Source organism: Perna viridis, chromosome 7 (assembly GCF_037379345.1).
Source record: "Perna viridis isolate PV_CMFRI_1.1 ecotype Kerala chromosome 7, ASM3737934v1, whole genome shotgun sequence".
Lineage (NCBI taxonomy): Eukaryota > Metazoa > Mollusca > Bivalvia > Mytilida > Mytilidae > Perna > Perna viridis.
In genome coordinates this window covers 32,433,776-32,452,320 of record NC_142451.1, presented here as the reverse complement: position 1 = coordinate 32,452,320, position 18,545 = coordinate 32,433,776, and the positions used below count along the sequence as shown (strand labels likewise).

Genomic DNA, 18,545 nt, shown 5'->3' with positions numbered 1-18,545 from the left:
TGTACATGTGTATTATATCCATACACATGTAAGTCATAATTGATTATCATTATGGTTCTTTTTAGTGCATTTTCAAGACATACATTTAGAAAAGTTAGATACAGGATTTATGTGACACATGAAGGACATAGTCAATTAGGTTAGAAATTCTATATCCATGAAAAATGATTGAAAATATGATGGATATCAAGGCACTCAAAAGTAGACCTTTCCTAAGAGCTGATTTTCAGGGACATTCATACATGTACAATGTATTAGGTAAGTGAAGGTATACATAAGTTTGTTCATATACTTCCAATGTACAGAATGATTTGAAATTTTCAGAACTGGTGGTAGGTCTACAGTAAACATTGCTAGTGTAGAACAGTTGTCATATGTCTTCGCAAAATTTGCAGTTTACATTTGTATGTCTGTGAACAGTAACTTTATACTGAAAACTTCAAAAATACATGTGCATGTACTCTAACTATAGTTACTGGCATATGCAGTACAGTGTTAATTAAAGATTTCATACATGAAATTATGATATTTGTAATGTAATAATACATGTATCAAATTTGTTATTTACTTTACACTTTACAGTGTGACATTAATTGCTCATAAATGAATCAACATACATGGATGGATCCAGATATTTTGAAATGGAGGATCCAGACATCATTATAAATCATCAGGTAACTAGAAACCATACATGGGAGAAGCCCTAAAGCAATATCATCAGTCAACTTTCCAGTTCCTGTATTTAGAAGTTTTGTTTAGTACATGAAATGGCGTTAATTTATTGTTTTAAACTCACCACTTCAAACCACTTTAATGATCTTCCTGGTTATGAGGGGATGTTGTTTCAACAATGACCACCTGTCAGTCAGGTGAAAAGTAACCTATTCTACTCTTACTTATGTTACCTATTATTAACAGTTATTGGAACAAAGATGTGCTCATGAAGTACACTGTACTACATTTTTGTAAAGTTTGTTATGTTTTATTTTAGATAAATTTGAATTATTTTACAGAAAGAAGTGTTTATTTTTTCTGAATTAAGACAGCTGATAGAGATATTTTAAGAAAAACATTTCAGAACACTAAAATATAACATGTATTTATTGTATTAACTTTTTATAATGTAGGACAAAAATTATAATGCTACAGAAATACTGTTTGTAAAATTTCAATCAACCAGTACTGACTAGGTGGCTTCAAAATCAGTAAAAACCTGGGACAATGATAACCACCCAACCTCTATTTTTACCAGATTTTGCACACAATTATATGTACATGTAACAATATTTCTCATCAAGAGGAGGTTTCTGTATTTCCATATGATGTGGCTAAAATACATGTATATTTTCATGCATTTACATATTGTAACATTTTGCAATTATCGAAGGCACTGTTATCATCTTTTCCTTGATTTCTTTTCAGTGGTAATCCCTTTTAAAGTTTCACTAAATGTAGCGAGAAGGAAGCAAAAGCAAAATTAACTATTTTTGTGCTGGGACACTATTTAGGCATGAAACAAAGTTTATGATTCCCAAGTGCTGGTACATGTCAACATCTCTTAATAAAAACTACAAATATGAAGTCTGATTTCGTAGCACTTTTTTGTTGGCAAAACATAAGAGATACTTGTATTTTAATATAATACATATGGGTGAAACAATCATGCAGAAAAAAATGAAAGAAATGCACATACATAATTGAAGGCAGACAGGTATAAAACACTCTGCTTAAGCACAATAGTGATTCATCATAAAAAGTGGTACTCATGGGGTATGGGTTCACTAGTAACCTTTTTTTTTGTTTTTGAAAGTAGAAAAGTTGGATTTACATTCAAAGTGCATTTGTTATAAAGAAAGACTAAAAATTTCCTGTATTCAATACATCTATTTATCCTTGACTTTCCATCTTGATTGGAATCTTAAATTGCTAAAATATGTGAGGTACAACCAAAGTTTTTTTTAGTTTAAAGATTTTTAAACTGCATACTAGTTTTTACAACAAGAGTTTATATCCTTGTTTAAATTGAAAAAAAAACCTAGAGAAAAGTAATTATTTATTGTAAAGAAGTGCAGTTTTGACATTTTCAACTCAGGGCCTAATCTAGACAACAATGACAAGGACAAGCTTAAAATTAGTAAATTCTGTTTGAAAACTAACAAATTATATTAACACATTTGTTCATTTAATCTATTACAAATTACTGTCAAAGAGAGCAAAAACAAGGAGAAGTTTTTTTGCTCATTTCTCCCTTTAGATTAGGTCCTTGGTCAACCTAGCTCCCCTCGTCCACAGGATTAATTTCTACTTCATGCGTCTCCAACCCGAAATTTCAGTGTGGATTGTTTCTTACTTCGAAAATCCATATAATATTGATAGTCAGTGATTCATAGTGGAGATAATATTATTGAAGAAATGCTGGTTTAGGTGTAAAGCGTCAAGAAATTTGAGGACATAAATGTACACAGCCAGAAATACAAAAAAACACTAAAAGAAAAGAAGATCTATAAACGCATTAATAAATAAGCAGTATTGGTATGTATTTCATTAAAACATATGGTTCTCTTTAAAACGACTGCCCCCAGAAACCCCTGGAAAGGCGTCATTCTCGATTTGAATGATTCGCCTCTGTGGAAATATACGTTTTTAGTTCTCTTGTTCAAATACCTGTTTGTGTTTATTCCATCGTTAATAGAACTGTTCTGATGCAACTGCACTGAATGAAACGGACTTCAGTCGGATGTAAATGCTGAATAAGCGACATATCTTTGCACATGCATGTAGACACTCGATTTTTATTATTAAACTGAATTAAGAAAGATAACTATTGTTTTAATCAAACCTCGCATCGATCGACCATGCAGGCTCTATCTGCCTGGGTTTCAATACATTGACATGTAAGACTGGATAATTAGGAACCAGATTTACCTAGCAGCAGAGAAACGAGGATTCTTTTCGTACATTTTCAAGTGTCATTTGCATTTGTAAAAAAAAACTTGTGTTTTTGTTATTGTTTTGTTTTGTTTTAGTTTTTTCAACTTTAAGGAATTTCGTAGAAATAATATTGGCTATGTTTTTTTTCGAATCTCACCCTATTGCGACTAATCGGTCGTAATAAATCCAGCATCCCGTCGAATGCAAATATATTAATTTTAGGGGCCTTAAATGCTAGAATAGGGGATAAGACCGACTTTATTGAAAACGAGGAATCGACACATGAACAACTCACAATATATTGCCTGATAGTTATACTGAGCTTACTAATCACAATAGAAGTTCATGTGATAAAATTTTTAATACTGAAGGTCAAAATCCTGCAGATCTCTGCATTGCCTCCCAGCTCCGAATTTTAAATGGTTGCTTCATAGGAGATATTTTGGGAAATTTTACTTGTCAAAAATCCTATGGAGCAAGTGTTGTACAGTATGCTTTGGCCGATATGGACCTCTTAAAATCTGCAAATTTTTTTTCAAGTGAAAGAGTAATCAAGGGAACCAAGGTTATAGCGGTAATCAAAAGAATGTAATCCAGGGACAAAGACCAGAAATGGAAAACAGACACACGCAACAAAGAACATAAAGTAACTAAAATCATACATACAAAGTAACAAAAGTAAATGAGCAACTCGGACTCCACTAAAAACTGGGAGCATGGACCAGGTGCACCGGTAGGGTAAGCGTCCTCTGCTTTTCTAGAAACAAAAATGCAACAAATTTATCAGATCATCCTCAAATTTCAGTACATCTCCATTGTAACTTGTCTATAGATGTACAATTTAATACTCAAAAACTTGTATATTTATAGACTATTCCTATAAATGGGAAATGGTATCAAAAGAAAAATTTTTTAATGCTATAAGACTTTAGTGATGTAAATGTATAAAATGACATTGTCTCTTTTGAAAATATTGAAATAGGGGATTGCTACAATGCACTTAACAATGCTTCAGAAAAATTGACAAATATTTTTGAAAATTTGGCCAGAAAATGTTGTAAGATAATAAAGTTGAAAAAAAAAGACAAATAAGAAAAGGTTGTGGTCAGATATTGAAGTAAGAGATATGAAAAAAACTGTGGTTGATGAGATTGCATCCCTTCAATATGCATGTAAGAAATAGTTTCTTTACTCATGCAGAAAAACTTAAAAAAATGATAAAAGCAGTACTGGCAGATTTTGAATTTTTTGAAACATGAGATTGGTAAACCAAATCATTCTAATATACCAGTGAACATTGATGAAATAAGTAAACATTTTCAGTCCCAAGGGAAGCCAGAATATTACAATAAACAATTTTGCAAGAAAGTAGACCAGTATGTAGATAATTACAAAAATGTGTTACAAGAAAATGAAATAACAGATAAATCTTTCAGTATTCAGGAAGTTAAGAATTACATTTATAAATTAAAACTAGGGAAAAGTGCGGGCCAGATCATATTTCAAATGAAATTATTAAATATAGTAGTCATGGTTACTGTCAAGGCTGTTACTAAACTGGTTAATAAAATTTTAGAGACTGGAAAGTATCCAAATAATTGGAGATATTCATATACAGTGTTAATTTTTAAATTAATAGGATAGCACTAATCTCAGTAATTATAGAGGTATTTCACTTCAAAATTGTATAATAGCTGACTTGTTCAGCTCCATCTTGATTACAATTACTTGAAAAAAACATACATCGATAAATATACCGTGAATGAATTTATTATTCTACATGTATAAGACAATATCATTCGTACATTGTATGAAACTCCGTCCCATCCAAAGAAAACCACATGAATGGCATACATTGAAGCCTGTATAGGATGGAATAATAAATCCACTCAAATGTTATTTCGTAAGATCTTTCTTAATAATTTATTATAATAAATTACTATAACAACAAGACTTCCATGTAACTGTCATCAAACTGTGTGGTAACTAATTTCTTGTGTTGTAATTCAATTGTGTTTTTTCCCCAACTAAATCAATAAAATATGTTCAAATATTAATAACGCTCTATCATTATTACACGTAAGTTACTTTGACTTTCCCATCTATGGACAAAAAAGTTGCTGTGTAATGTGGATTTTTTATCATTATTTTTTTTAATATAATTTTGTCGTTTTTTTTTAATCTTAAAGCATATTTACTTACTACTTGTTTGTTTGTTTGTTGGGGTTTAACGTCCGAGCAGCAATATTTCAGCTATATTCAGACAATGAACATGAAATGGATGATAAAATGAACATGAAATGAAAAAAAAAAGAATGGGTCACAAGGATAATAGGGTCGACAAATTTTGATTGCCACTGGAAAAATGGGGATGGGTAAGGTCGCGCAATTTAGCCTCCTGTGGCGGAGCGCAAAGGTTCCTACTCCTATCGAATACCACAGCAGGGTTCTTTAACGTGCGAGGAACGTGGCATCTTTCCCAAAACGATGCACCACTATGGTTTGCGGTCAGGTTTTCCGTATTATAGCCTGACAACCCCAGCATGTAACACGCCAGGGGTACCCCATTCCACCACCTGGGGCACACATCCCAGTTGCTCTGTGGGCAGAGCGCCTAGCCCCCAGCTAGGTTTCTAAAGACTACATGACTTATTGTGTGTATATTTAATTCTACTTCATATTCGATGAATGTGATATGTTTTGCTGTTTTTTGTTTTGTTTTGTTTTGTTTGTTTTGTTTTTTTTGTTTTTGTTTTTGTTTTTGTTTTTTTTTAATTTGTTTTTTTTTTTTTTTTTTTTTTTGTGAGTGTGTTTTCTTAGAACTGGTTATTTGCTGTTCAAATGAGGAATCTGTCTCATGCTTTTTCGAACATACGGGGGCTTATGACGGTAGTGGAAATTACTATTATGTTCATTGTTTTCCACTTGAATAACCTGTATGTATAGATTTAAACCTAAAGGTTTGAAAAGCATGGTCTTTAAACCTCTTTGTATTCCTTTTCCAGTGGGCGGTCACGCATGGAATTGTAAATAGGGTGGAAATTCAATCACACTGAACCAAAACTATGACATATTTAAATGGATTACAAACAATCAATAGGTCCAAACATAGTGAAAAAATATCACGATCTTATAAGATTCAGTAGATTTCAATGAATGTTGCATTTTAGTTCAGAAGATTTAAAATGGACACGAAGAAGCTGAAACATGTACACTTACGTGTATGTGTAGCTGTGGTGTTCGTCATTTGTAAAGTTCAAGGTAGGTTTGATAGAAACTACTTTAGTTAAGATGTTAGAACTACTGATAGTATTTCGTTCGTATTTTTTAAATTACAAGCCTTACAGCGTGTTCGTTGCATAAACATACATTTGTAACAGTTATATGTTTAAATTTCATTTTGGAATTGAAGAGATTTATATTTTCACACGTACATTTACTTTGTCTTAATATCTTAGTGTATCTTCATGTACATGTAAGGTTGTTATACCAGCACATTGAGTAAAAAATTGCAAAAATCCAGTCAAGGTGGTCATCTTTCGCAAATCAAAATCAAATTTTAAAAAATAGAGTAAAACATCGTTTTACAAGCTCTTAGACTATAAATGTATGACTCAGTATGTTTTTTCTTTATTATAAAAACTTTCGTAACACTGATTATGCCACATTCTACGATTTATCACGATTTTCCCATATTGATTTCGTTTATTGTAAGGTCGGGTAAAGTTAGGTAAGTCGCGATTGGTTGATTGATTTATTGTTGGGGTTTAACGCCCGACCAGCAATATTTCAACTATATTCAGGCGATGAACATGAAAGGGATGATAAAATGAACATGAAATGATGATGAAGTGAAGAAGGGATGGGATACAAGGATAATAAGGTCGATAAATTCTGATTGCCACAAGTTAGAAGGGAGGGATTGGTAGGGTCGGGCAATTTAGCCTCCTGTGGCGGAGTGTAAAGGTTCCTACTCCTATCGAATACCACAGCAGGTGCACCACTATGGTTTGCGGTCAGGTTTTCCGTATTATATACACATCCCAGTTGCTCTGTGGGCAGAGCGTCTAGCCCCCGGCTAGGTTTTTGAGCACCATTTAGTCGCCTTTTACGACAAGCTTAACGCTGCTGCAGGCCTATTCTTTTGACACCGGACCTGCACGGGACCGAAACTGCTATATTACATACTATGTGTATTATCAGATTTGTTACATTTACTACACGTGTTCAAATGTCCGCCCTTTATTCTGTATGTACAATGTACAAAACAACTTGTACGGGGCATGCTGGCGTACTTGTAAACAGAAAGTGAAAGTAACGAAAAGGGACAAAATGAAAAAAAGATAATAAAAAGCAACACCCTGTTGCACTCGTTCAGACACCATCGAGATTTTTTTCTACGTTCTAGAGCACTCGTAGTAATTACATATTCATATAAATGTTATTCCTTTTAGTGAAACAGTATGTATTTATCGATTTTTTTTCTTTTCGTTTTGTGGTTTCCAATTACATGTACCCATAGTACATGACTTTGTATGCTAACAGGCTAGGTGTTCTATATCTAAATGGTGTTGATACCCGTCGTTTAAGTGACTGCATTTTGTATAAAAAGAAGCTGTTCTTATCCAGTATATAATTTCAGCTAATTCAACAATCGAGTTCTTCACTCAACCGATAAACTACAGATACTTGTCTTCTCAGTGTAGTTTAGAGGGTGGGGTTCCTCTCATGAAAGAGGAATCAGACTTTGACCAACTCATTGCTAGCCAGACGATTCCTTTTGGGCAGGAATTTTGGGTTGCTGATCATCTATACACTGGATGGGTCCTTCCGAATGGTAAGAATTAAAACTAAGTTTCCTGAAGTACTAATAGCCTATGCGGTAAGTCATGTTTCAAATATAAAGCTACAAGTCGAAACTTTAACAACCCAACGTAGAACAGGATGAACAGTGTTGGGCAATACACTTCTGAAATAGAAAAGTTACAGGAATTCACTTCTGAAAGGAGAACGTTTAAAAAATCCAACTGATATGTTCACATGATTCGACAATTTAAAGGACTCTTGCCTTGTCAGTGCATTTGGGTTTGGCTTTAATTGATGGTACACTAGTTCTCCGAGATTTACATATTACTGTAAGCATACATGTTTTGTTTACAATGTATATTAGTATTGTATCAGTCCAGTCAATTTAGAAAAACTTTTTCCTTTATCTAAACCAATTACAACAGATGATATTTAAGTTTTAAGCTATAGCATTATGACCATAATAAGCGCAGACAAAAAATTAACGATATAACATCAGGAAACCTCAAAATACGCATTTCAAATTTTATAATAGCATTGTTTAGAGGATCATTAACAACATAAGAAGAGCTTTTATATATTAAACCAAACTACAGCTTAAAACCTAAATAGTAAACCATGTCTTCATTTATCGAGATAAATGAAGTTCAAGAATTCCAATTTTGATGAAAATGATAAAGTAAAGATTCTACTCTGTGGTTAAAAGCTTCTTTTAACAAAGGCAAAAACTGCTGATATATAGTGTGCAGAAATAAACAATAACAAAATTATAAAAAAAAATCATTATGACAGAGGTGCCTGAAAATAAGCATTTTCTGTAATTGAAAATTTCAAACAAATTTTATACATCAGGTTGAACACCACCAGTAATATACTAATTTTTGTCTCTTATTTTCTTAGTAAAATTAATGTTCCGTTTTAACGCACTGTTCAGAATCAGGAATAAAAGACTTGCTAGACATAAGTCAGTCACCAAAGAAAAAGTAACTGGAGTTACTTGCCCCTCCAGTCTGGACAAGTTAAAATGAAAAACAAACTACATGTATCTTGGACAGGTATATGGGCAAGTTGACAATATAAACTTGAATTTTCCGCTGAGCAACCTTAGGCAGGAAAATAATAGTAACAGCAATCGACACGTACAACATAAATGTATGGCTTTCAATCTTCATCTTTCTTTTTCCGACTTTTTTCGATGCAGTCGGTATAGTTCCGCTTTTTATCCTTCGACCTTAAGGGCGCTCTTCTATGGAAACGCATGTCACCTTTTTTACTTTTCATTTGTTTATGGAATGTGCAGACTATATATGTTGTAACCTCTTAAAATTATTCTAGAATTGTCAGAAGAACTATTCTACCACAAATCAGTTCTATTTTCAGCTCTTCATTGGCCAGCTCTCTCACTGCTTGCTCTATTTTTTTCTAGAGCTAGATATGCATGTGTAGAACTATTCTCGTATAGCTAGCTCAGTTTTAACTGTCAGCTTCTTTTACACATCTAGCTGAACCAATTTATTCAGCTCTATAAAAAACATATTTAGCAGTGCTGGCTCTTCTGACAGTTATTCAAAGATGCTAGATGTGATCTCATCGGTAAATTTTACGTTTTACATGTACATTTTTTCTCAGATTGTGCGCGAAAATCTGGCATCAGTAGTTCTACCCAGAATGTTAAAGTGACGAGCGAGTTAGCTGAATGTGTTTTACACTGTCATTACTACCCATTCTTTGCAATAAAGGTAAAAACAACCATTCCATGTGTTTTCTTTTTTTTTTCTTTTTTTTCTTTATTTTTTTTCTTTTTTTGTTGTTGTTTTTTTTAGACTATAATAATAAGTTTGTTTTAAATTTGTTTTGCTTTTGAATTAAAATTGTTTAGTTGTATTACTATGATTAATTATTCTTTGTTTTTTGGCCTTTTAAAAAAACGATACCCAAACGCACGATAAGCAAACGCTTCCACCGTAGGTTTAAACGAACGCTCCTATCGTGCGTTTAAACCCACGATAAACGAACGATCCTAGCGTGCATTTAAACGCACGATAGACGAACGACGAAAAATAATAATAATGACATATAATGAAGACAGAAAAAAGAAAATAAAATTAATAGAATTATATAACTTTATAATAGCAAAAATAATATTCAATCAAGGAAATAATGAATTTACAAAAATAAACGAACGCTTTTATCGTGCGTTTGAACGAACGCTTCTATCGTGCGTTTCAACGAACGCAAAACGATGTGTAAACGCACGATAAACGATGCACGAACGCTCAAATGGGAAACGTGGACGTCTCAAGGAGTTTAGTTAACCCGTAACAATTGTTTCATCGTGCGTAAAAAAAAGCATTGCAAGTAACATTGGTACACCAATACGAACCTTGCAATATGTAGCGATAATGAATCAAAGCTGGCCATCACGATTTCTGTAATTTTCATAAAGGCTAGAAATCGTTTCATAGCATCGTCCGAGACAGCATGCCTCTGTTGGGCCAACGTTGGCTGATGGTTGGTTCGTTGGCTTTTAGTTGGTGTTGGCAATACTACGTTGGCCCAATGTAGCAGTGAGTGGTTTGGGAAAATATTTCCTCTTGTCTGTCATTGATCTATTTTTACCAAAATCGTTTATACATGTCAAGCCAATGGTTAAACATGCCCTTTTGATAATTTAAATACTTTCATATCATAAAAAGGTTTTACGTTGGCCCAACTTTGTCCAACGTTGGCCCTACTGTTCAGAATAACCTTTGCATTTAATGTTTTTCTTTAATAACTTTTTAGAAGCTGCTTGTACTTGAGAGTATTGTTAAATTTCAATTTTTAAATCAAAACCATGCTTTAGTTATATAATTTGTATTTTTCAACAACTTTGGTGATACACATGTTAAAACAGATTTCATATTATTCTTGATGCAAAAGTGTCTTTTGATCTCATGTAAAGTGAAACAAAAATATCTGGAGTAACTTGCCCCTCCAGTCCGGACAAGTTAAAATGAAAAACATTTAACTCAAGTTAAGTGAAACAAGAAATCAAATCCAGACATATTGAAGAAAAAATGTGTTGCATCTAAACTGCGATTCTAAGTTGAGCCAACATTGGCCGAACGTTGAAACACCAAAAAAATTATAGATATATATTTTTTTACTTTAAAAAAAAAGATCAGTTGGCTTTTTCAAAAATATTGTTATGTGCATGTTTAATATTTATGTAACGAGTATTCGTGTTTATCATTTAGTACTTAATAACACACAAACTTATTATGAATAACCAAATCTAACTTATGATAACAATAATGTACGTGATTATCTCCCCCTTAGTTATGAAGCTGAGAGCATAATACGCCTTTCTCAAAACAAAAGTTGTCTTTCATTTTGAACAAACGCATACATATTTTCAATGTAAATTCTACCTAAACATAAAACAGTGACAGGCATTATCATATTTCTATCAAATGCAAATGATTTGCAAATTTTAAATATCTATTATACCAATGCTTGTTATATCTACTAATTTGATAATAAATTTTGTTTAAATCTTATCAACAGTAATCAGTCTGTCATTGGTACATATCAACTGTCAAGACTTATATGATAAGTGGAGGGGAAATTTGAGTTCTAACTTTGATACCTAGTGCATAGCATCAGTACTCTGCGACATAACAATTAAACGAAATATAAAATTTAATTCTAATGTATCTCAATGAATACCATGCTCAGACCGCTTGGTTGGGTAAACGCTGGGCTTATGTTGGGCCAACATTGGGTATTCGTTGGGTCAATGTTGGCATTACGTTGGGCCAACGTTGGCTCTCTTTGCACTTACAACGTTGGGCCAACATTGGATACCCCACGTTGAACCAAAGTTGGCCCAACGACGGCATGCTGTATTGGATTAGAAAAGAAAACAATATGAAATTCAACCTTTTAACATATTCTATATTTCCATGTACATGTAGATGTACATGTACATGTACGTGTATTTTGTATTTCACTGACACATATAACACTATTAATAATACAACTCAGTTTCAAGTTTTTGCCACAACTCGGAGAAAAAAAATCCTGACTTCATCTCTTTTTTTCTTCAGGTAAAAAAAATAAACTACACACAACTTTATATATCGTATTGTTAACTAAATTTCAGACAGATTACTGCGTTTGCTTAGACTCATCTTACAATTTAGCAACAAATATTAATGCATGCTCAGTGGAATGCATTGATGTTGGTTTTTGTGGTGGACAAGATAGTCAAGGGCGAGACTATGTTAATATCTATGCAATCGAACCAGGTAAGAGTTGTCCTTATTACAGAAAACAATATTTCCACCCGTTCGAGACCCGTCCGTGGGGATAGTCAAGGACAAGAGATTCGCCTAACTAATTTTATTCAGCTCTGAATTGTATGTATGTTGACTATTTGATGATCTATTTCTCGGATTTTTACCTATGAAAATACTGATATAAAGTTTTCCAAAATTGCGTTGGAAAAACATTGTATTCATTTTTAAGGTAAAGCGATTGATGGTGACTAGACCCGAAATTAGCGCACTGCTTGGGTAAATCTCGTTAGAGCGTTGTATTTACAGCAAAACCTGTCGTTTTGTATAACGGGGTGTATTTTAATTTGTTCTGTTTTGGTATTATTTTGGGGATAGGAGTTTCAAAAAGTATAAAAGTATTTTCTGATTTTCACACGCTGATAAAATCTTGTAACAGGTTTAATCATAGTTATCATGAATGTACATTGTATCACTTTGAAACCAACTGTGCAGCATGTTTTATCTTATTTTGCATTTTATTTTATAGTTTTAGATCCACAAATTTATGTAAAAACACCGAGTTCTATGGGTTCAGCTTACATTGAATGTCTAACTGCTCTTTGTCAACAGAATGACTTTAGAGGAATGCATTGTTCATCTCAGATCTTCTATGGTCTTTGTGGTAAGCACTTGCCTTGAATTTTATCTTTTATAAATGTGTTGGTTAATCCAATGGGTGTTCCGGTCTTATTAACTTATTCCACTTTCTTTAACTGTTTCCTTGATTTTATGCATTGTTTAATATGCAAAAAGCACGAGCGTCCTCTTTCCTGAATCTGTACCGACTAGATTGATTTACTGTCGTATTAAACTACATGCACAATTAAGTGTCAGTTCCTGTAAAAATCTGGCAGTAGGTGAATCATGGTATGAAAAAAAACATTCTTTTGATAGTGTAATTTGACTATTTGCCCCATCAGAATTTAAATTTTATGTTGAAAATAGCATCAAATAAAGGAGAAAATTTATTTGATAAGTAAGATAATCAATTCGCTATTTCCAATTTATTTCCTATCAGTCCATACTCTCCGGTGCTCCTCTTTGTTTATTTGCTATGTTTGTTTGTTTGTTGGGGTTTAACGCCCGAGCAACAATATTTCAGCTATATTCAGGCAATGAAAATGAAGTGGATGATAAAATGAACATGAAATGATAATGAAATGAAAAATGGGATGGGACACAAGGATAATGGGGGGTCGAGAAATTTTTTATTATCACTTGAAATAGGGAGAGGTGGGTAGGGTTGGGCAATTTAGCCTCCTGTGGCGAAGCCCTATGGTTCCTACTCCGGGAGAATACCACAGTAGGGTTCTTTAACGTGCGAGGAACGTGGCATCTTTCCCAACAAGGTGCACCACTATGGTTTGCGGTCAGGTTTTCCGTATTATAGCCTGACAGCCCATGCATGTAACACGCCAGGGGTACCCCATTCCACCTCCTGGGGCACACAACCCAGTTGATCTGTGGACAGAGCACCCTAGCCCCGGCAGTATTTGCTATGTAAATGCACATGTAGCACTGTTCACAAAAATATTATTTGTGCTTAAAATGAATACGAATAAAAAAAAACATCGTTCTCTGTTACGGCAAGTCCTTATTTAATATCCTTTCCAAAATTAGGCTATCATAGGCGAATCTTATGGGCCCCCTTATCAATTTGAAAAAAAAACATGTGAAAACATCGTATTTATGTGCGTAAATAAATGCATTAAAATGTGTTTATCAAGGATTGTGTTTGTGAGCACAATAATGTGTGTCTGGCGTACATGTAGGTTGTTCTCTGGATCCGCCACTTGTAATGTACATGTAGATGCATTATTTCACCCGTATTTATGCATACTACATGTACGTCTTGTCCAACACAGTATATTTTATGTCAATTGTAGGAGATGACAGTGTAACTTCCACACAGACGAGCTACACTAAAGCTTTGGCCAGCTGTTATAGCAGTTCGGGCACCTTCTTCAAAGATTCGTGCGCTAACGTAACGAATAGCGTTTTATGGATTGGGCCAATGCGGTTTATAACACAATCTCCAGGTATAAAACTGCTTTCAGATATGACGTGCTTCAAAGCTCTTTAGACCACAGCCATGGTAAAAAAGTGATAAAACATTTCGTGCAACACATATGCTACTAGTCATATTGAAATCGAAGTAAATCTCGGAAACTCCATTTTACCATTGTTTAACCATGAGCTGGCCATTTATGTCGTTATTTTATCCCTCGCTTTCGCACGGGGTAAAACAATCATGATAAAATGGAGTTTCCGTGATTTATTTCTACATTATTTCGGGCTATTCAAATACGTTGAATTTTACCGGTAAAAAAGTCAGAAATCTATGTTGAAGTAGCCAGATTTTTTGTGTAAACAAAGGATAAACTTTGTTTTATACTGTCACAATATTTTTAATTTGTATGAGGAAATACAGCTAGGTGATACTCCATTTTTTAAGAAAAAAATCACAATTGTTTTTAAAAATATATAATTTATTAATACATGCATGTCTATCTATTGAACTCAAACAAACTTGTAAAGCATCACAAAATACACTTCATTGAAAACAACAAATAATATATTGGTCAGCAAAAAAAATAAAATAGAATACATTATAATCATCATAGTGTCAATATGTTTTTAATGTGAAGCTGCATCTGTATTAGTACACTGATCTTTTGTTTCTTTCTCTTAAGGGTAGTCAGTCTAGACTAGTATTCTAATTTATAAACAAGGGAACCCACCTCTTATCCCTTACTCCTCCTTCACCATAGAATTGAACTGAATGAAAATTTCACAGAATCTTTACATGTTCCCATTGTGCGCCTCCAAGTTTAGAATTTTGGGGTTCCAAATGGCAAAACATGGACTTAGTCATTTGTGAATATGGGGACATGGAGTCTGTTACATTCCTCCCTCCTCCACTGAATTTAATTGGATTCAACTATTTCATAATCTTTATTGCATGTTCATTTTGTACACCCCCTCCAAATCAATATGAAGGTCGGAAGAAGCATGTTACAATGTATCCACTTCTATTGTTCTTTCCATGTTGGCAAGGCCAGAATATATATATTTTTTTCAAATGGTGGAATAGCCAGAAGACACCATAAAACTAACACGATAATTAAGCCTTTGACAAGTACGTGTAAATGCTTTATACCGCGAACAGATAACCTGATGTTAACAAAATTGGTAAACGATAAATGTACGAAAATATAATACATGTAAGTACTGTCAGCTGCATGTGCTACTGAGTTTCATCGATAAGGTCATACACTCTAGCTTGAAACTGCGCTCTTTTACAGGGTAAACCTGTGCCTCTTATTACATGTAGTACATTTCTTTAGAGAGAAAAAAAAACTTTAATGAAAAAGTGTATAATCTGATGACACATCACTTGATAACTGTGTTGTTGGTTTTTTAACAAAGGTGGCGCTCTACCTGGATTAATTGTTGCAAAGGGAGCTAAATGTAAGAAATATACATCAGGATCAGTAAACTGTATACCAACACACGAGGAAACGGAATTACCTTTCGTCTGTAAAAAACGTAATTATCAGATCTGTTTTAAGATTGTACGGGCTTATTTAAAAGTTTCATTTTTTTATTATAGTAATTGATTCGCTGTAAATAGGCGATTTGCTACTCATTAAAGCAGTTTCTTAATCTTGATTATTCAACTTTGCCCTCTTAAGCGTCATATGCGTGAAATCTATAATTTATTATTGTACCCATTTCTGAAAAAGTAAAAAATGATTTCTGACAATCAAAGAACATATGTAGTTAGTTATCATCGATGTAAATAAAATTTCTTCACTTTCCCTTGTGTCCTCATAACATTCGTCTTGTTCAAATATATTTTGAAGCTTTACCTATGGAAAATTCTTTAAAAATCATATATATATAACTACATGTACAATTTTATTCAATCGTAGAAACAGGACCAGGATCACCACCAACTAGTACTACTTCGATCCAACCCGACCGCAATGACGATTCAGACGAGACTGCAGGTAAGATTTCGCTTTTAATTTTTTTCATTTTCTTACAGTTTGACTTTTTTTCATAAACTATCCGTTACATATTCTGCGAATAACTTCGTACCAATGTAAAATCATGTAACCCTGTATAAGATGTGTTCTATTCGTATTTAGGGGTTACAGGAGCTAACCCTTAATTCCCCTTATAACTTAAGTACCAGTCTACACAAAATTCAGACACTTCCGGTGGTAAAGTGATTTATAATGAAGAAAAAATCACAAAGCAAACGATGCTTTTTCAGCCACATATGCTATACTTTCACATACATGTAACGATAATCATTTCTGCATTCAGATTTGCACTTTCTAGAAAATCATATATCCATCTCACACTAAAACCAAGCAAATGAAATAAAATCAAGAACGATAACTCTTGCTAAGTACCAATTTCATGTTCAATCTATATATTTTTATCTCAAAAGCGCAACAACCCAATGAAGAACTAAGACTGGTTATATGATCTGTAACTGTGTCTGAATAAAAAATAAAACTGACTTCGATGTTTTTTGACACGCATGAATCACCTTCTGTCTGATATTTAGACTGCTACTTAAAATTTGAGTTGAAAATCCCGAAACCCGTTCAGTTCCCCACTCATAGATCTAATACATGTACTATTGATCATTTTGACAAGAAGATTTGCTTGAGACAACCAATAGGAATACTTCTTATTTTAAGACGTTGATGAAAAAAATCTATAAGCATAAAAAATAATATCATAAATTGTACATCATTTTTTTTTTTTTTGGAGGGGGGGATAATTCAAATTTAATCAAACCCTTGAAAGACTTAACATTTCTAAAATTTGTCAGTTTACATGTAAATGTACTATAAATGCTGAAAAATTTAGGCGCTCGGTCAAACTTAAAAAATAACTTTTGTTACAGGTAATTATCAACATTTAAGTTGACTGCACGTTTTTTTGTTTTTTTTTTTTTTGCTTCACTTTGATTATATAGGTATCATCATTGGCTGTGCTTTTGGTGGTGTATGTGTTTCCTTGGCAATAGTGGCATTTGTATATTTCTGCAGGAAGTAAGTCTTAAGAGAGAGGTATTAATAGAAAATCAAAAAGGCGAAAGACCTATATTAATTTCATTAAATACACCCCGATTTGAAAACGATAGGTATACTCCGTCCGTCTTCACCTTATTTCCGTTTCTATTTTTCTCTGGAACTACTGATCACATGTTTTGACAGACTGAAGCTTTATATAGGTAGGCAATATTGTTGGATTCAATTTTAGACCGATGTAGTATCTACATACAGAAAATTGGCCTAGTTAATATTTTGACCATGTGATAATTGGGAAGGGGAGCGTGGGTATTATTTTGGTTCATAGTTTATTTTTCTAGTTTAAATTTCATTTCAGTCAAAAAAAAGAAAATTTTCTACATCTGGTGTAGTTTTCTTTGTTACATTTACATCATTCATTTTAAATATTGGTATAAAATGTCAACTTAAGAATAATAAAACGTTTTTGGTGATATAAAATTTTTTTATCTGAATTACAGAAAAAATAATAAGTTCAAGGCAGAAGAACAACAAGTTCAACAGAAGCAAGTGAAAACAATCCCAAAATCCGTATACGAAACCCCAAAACCTCGAGAACAACGATCTGAACATGAGTATGCAGATACTAATGACGTTTATCACTCATACGTCGAATTGAAGGATGACGGAAGTACGTCATATGGCCAACAAAACGATGCACAGTCGACTGGCTTCAATAACGATTCTTACCTTAAAGTGCCAAGCAATATACCACTAAATGCAAATGATGTAAACATTTCTATGCTAGGTGTTGACAATGAGGGATATTTAGATCCTAAGAAATCTCCAAATTTTGGAAGAAAATTACCAGAAATTCCACATGAGAGGTTGTGATGAAAGTATATTGATTATATCGTTTGGTAATTTGTTTTTATTTATTCCCAGTATGTATCAAAAGTAATTTTAACTCTTGGAATGAATAAATTAAAGCTAAATCTAAGTGTTACAATCACCAAAGATTAAAAATTTATTGTCTTTTTTTTTAATCTCATAATTCAGGTTTATTATTGATACTTTTTTTACTCAACTGCAATTTTTTTTACTATTTACTGTATGGTTGCTATAGTTTTTATGATATTGAGTACAATTTAATATATTCATTCTTGTCTTTATTTTGATAATAAACGACTGAAAACTTTTCAGTTTTGCGTTGCTGTCTCAGTCACCTTTTTGAGGACTGTATTATACAAACACATACAGGAATTGTTTTCATATTTCGTTCATAATGATCTTCATTGCTCTTTTTTACTTGTGCATATTCCAGTGCTTTAACATGAAATACAATTTCAACAAAACAAATATAACATGTATTTATCAAATGTTGGCGATGAACAGTTTATCTGTTTAATCTTTTTGATGACCTATAAATAAGCAGTCGGAACAAAGCGGATCA

At 33.1% G+C, this 18,545-nt stretch overlaps 1 protein-coding gene and 1 long non-coding RNA gene across 2 annotated transcripts; both read left to right on the top strand.

Moving 5' to 3' along the window:
- The first annotated feature begins 586 nt into the window (after window positions 1-586).
- On the top strand, window positions 587-1,587 carry LOC148612345 (uncharacterized). The gene is made up of 2 exons (XR_015923961.1): window positions 587-674; window positions 1,423-1,587. It is a non-coding gene; the product is annotated as an uncharacterized LOC148612345 (long non-coding RNA).
- Window positions 1,588-5,964: 4,377 nt separating this feature from the next.
- LOC148612344 (uncharacterized) lies at window positions 5,965-18,294 on the top strand. Its single transcript, XM_088593686.1, has 10 exons — window positions 5,965-6,192; window positions 7,574-7,768; window positions 9,367-9,476; window positions 11,885-12,029; window positions 12,547-12,681; window positions 13,946-14,098; window positions 15,489-15,608; window positions 15,995-16,072; window positions 17,059-17,134; window positions 17,614-18,294. The coding sequence occupies exons 1-10, from the start codon at window positions 6,117-6,119 to the stop codon at window positions 17,984-17,986; spliced, it is 1,461 nt and encodes a 486-aa protein (XP_088449812.1). The 5' UTR covers window positions 5,965-6,116; the 3' UTR covers window positions 17,987-18,294.
- Window positions 18,295-18,545: the final 251 nt, after the last annotated feature.

Excerpts from the sequence above, each read along its gene's own strand:
- LOC148612344 (XM_088593686.1), top strand. The coding sequence starts at position 6,117 with ATGGACACGAAGAAGCTGAAACATGTACACTTACGTGTATGTGTAGCT. Across the intron at positions 12,682-13,945 it reads GATCTTCTATGGTCTTTGTG|GAGATGACAGTGTAACTTCC; the intron begins GTAAGCACTTGC and ends TGTCAATTGTAG. Across the intron at positions 14,099-15,488 it reads GTTTATAACACAATCTCCAG|GTGGCGCTCTACCTGGATTA; the intron begins GTATAAAACTGC and ends TTTTTAACAAAG.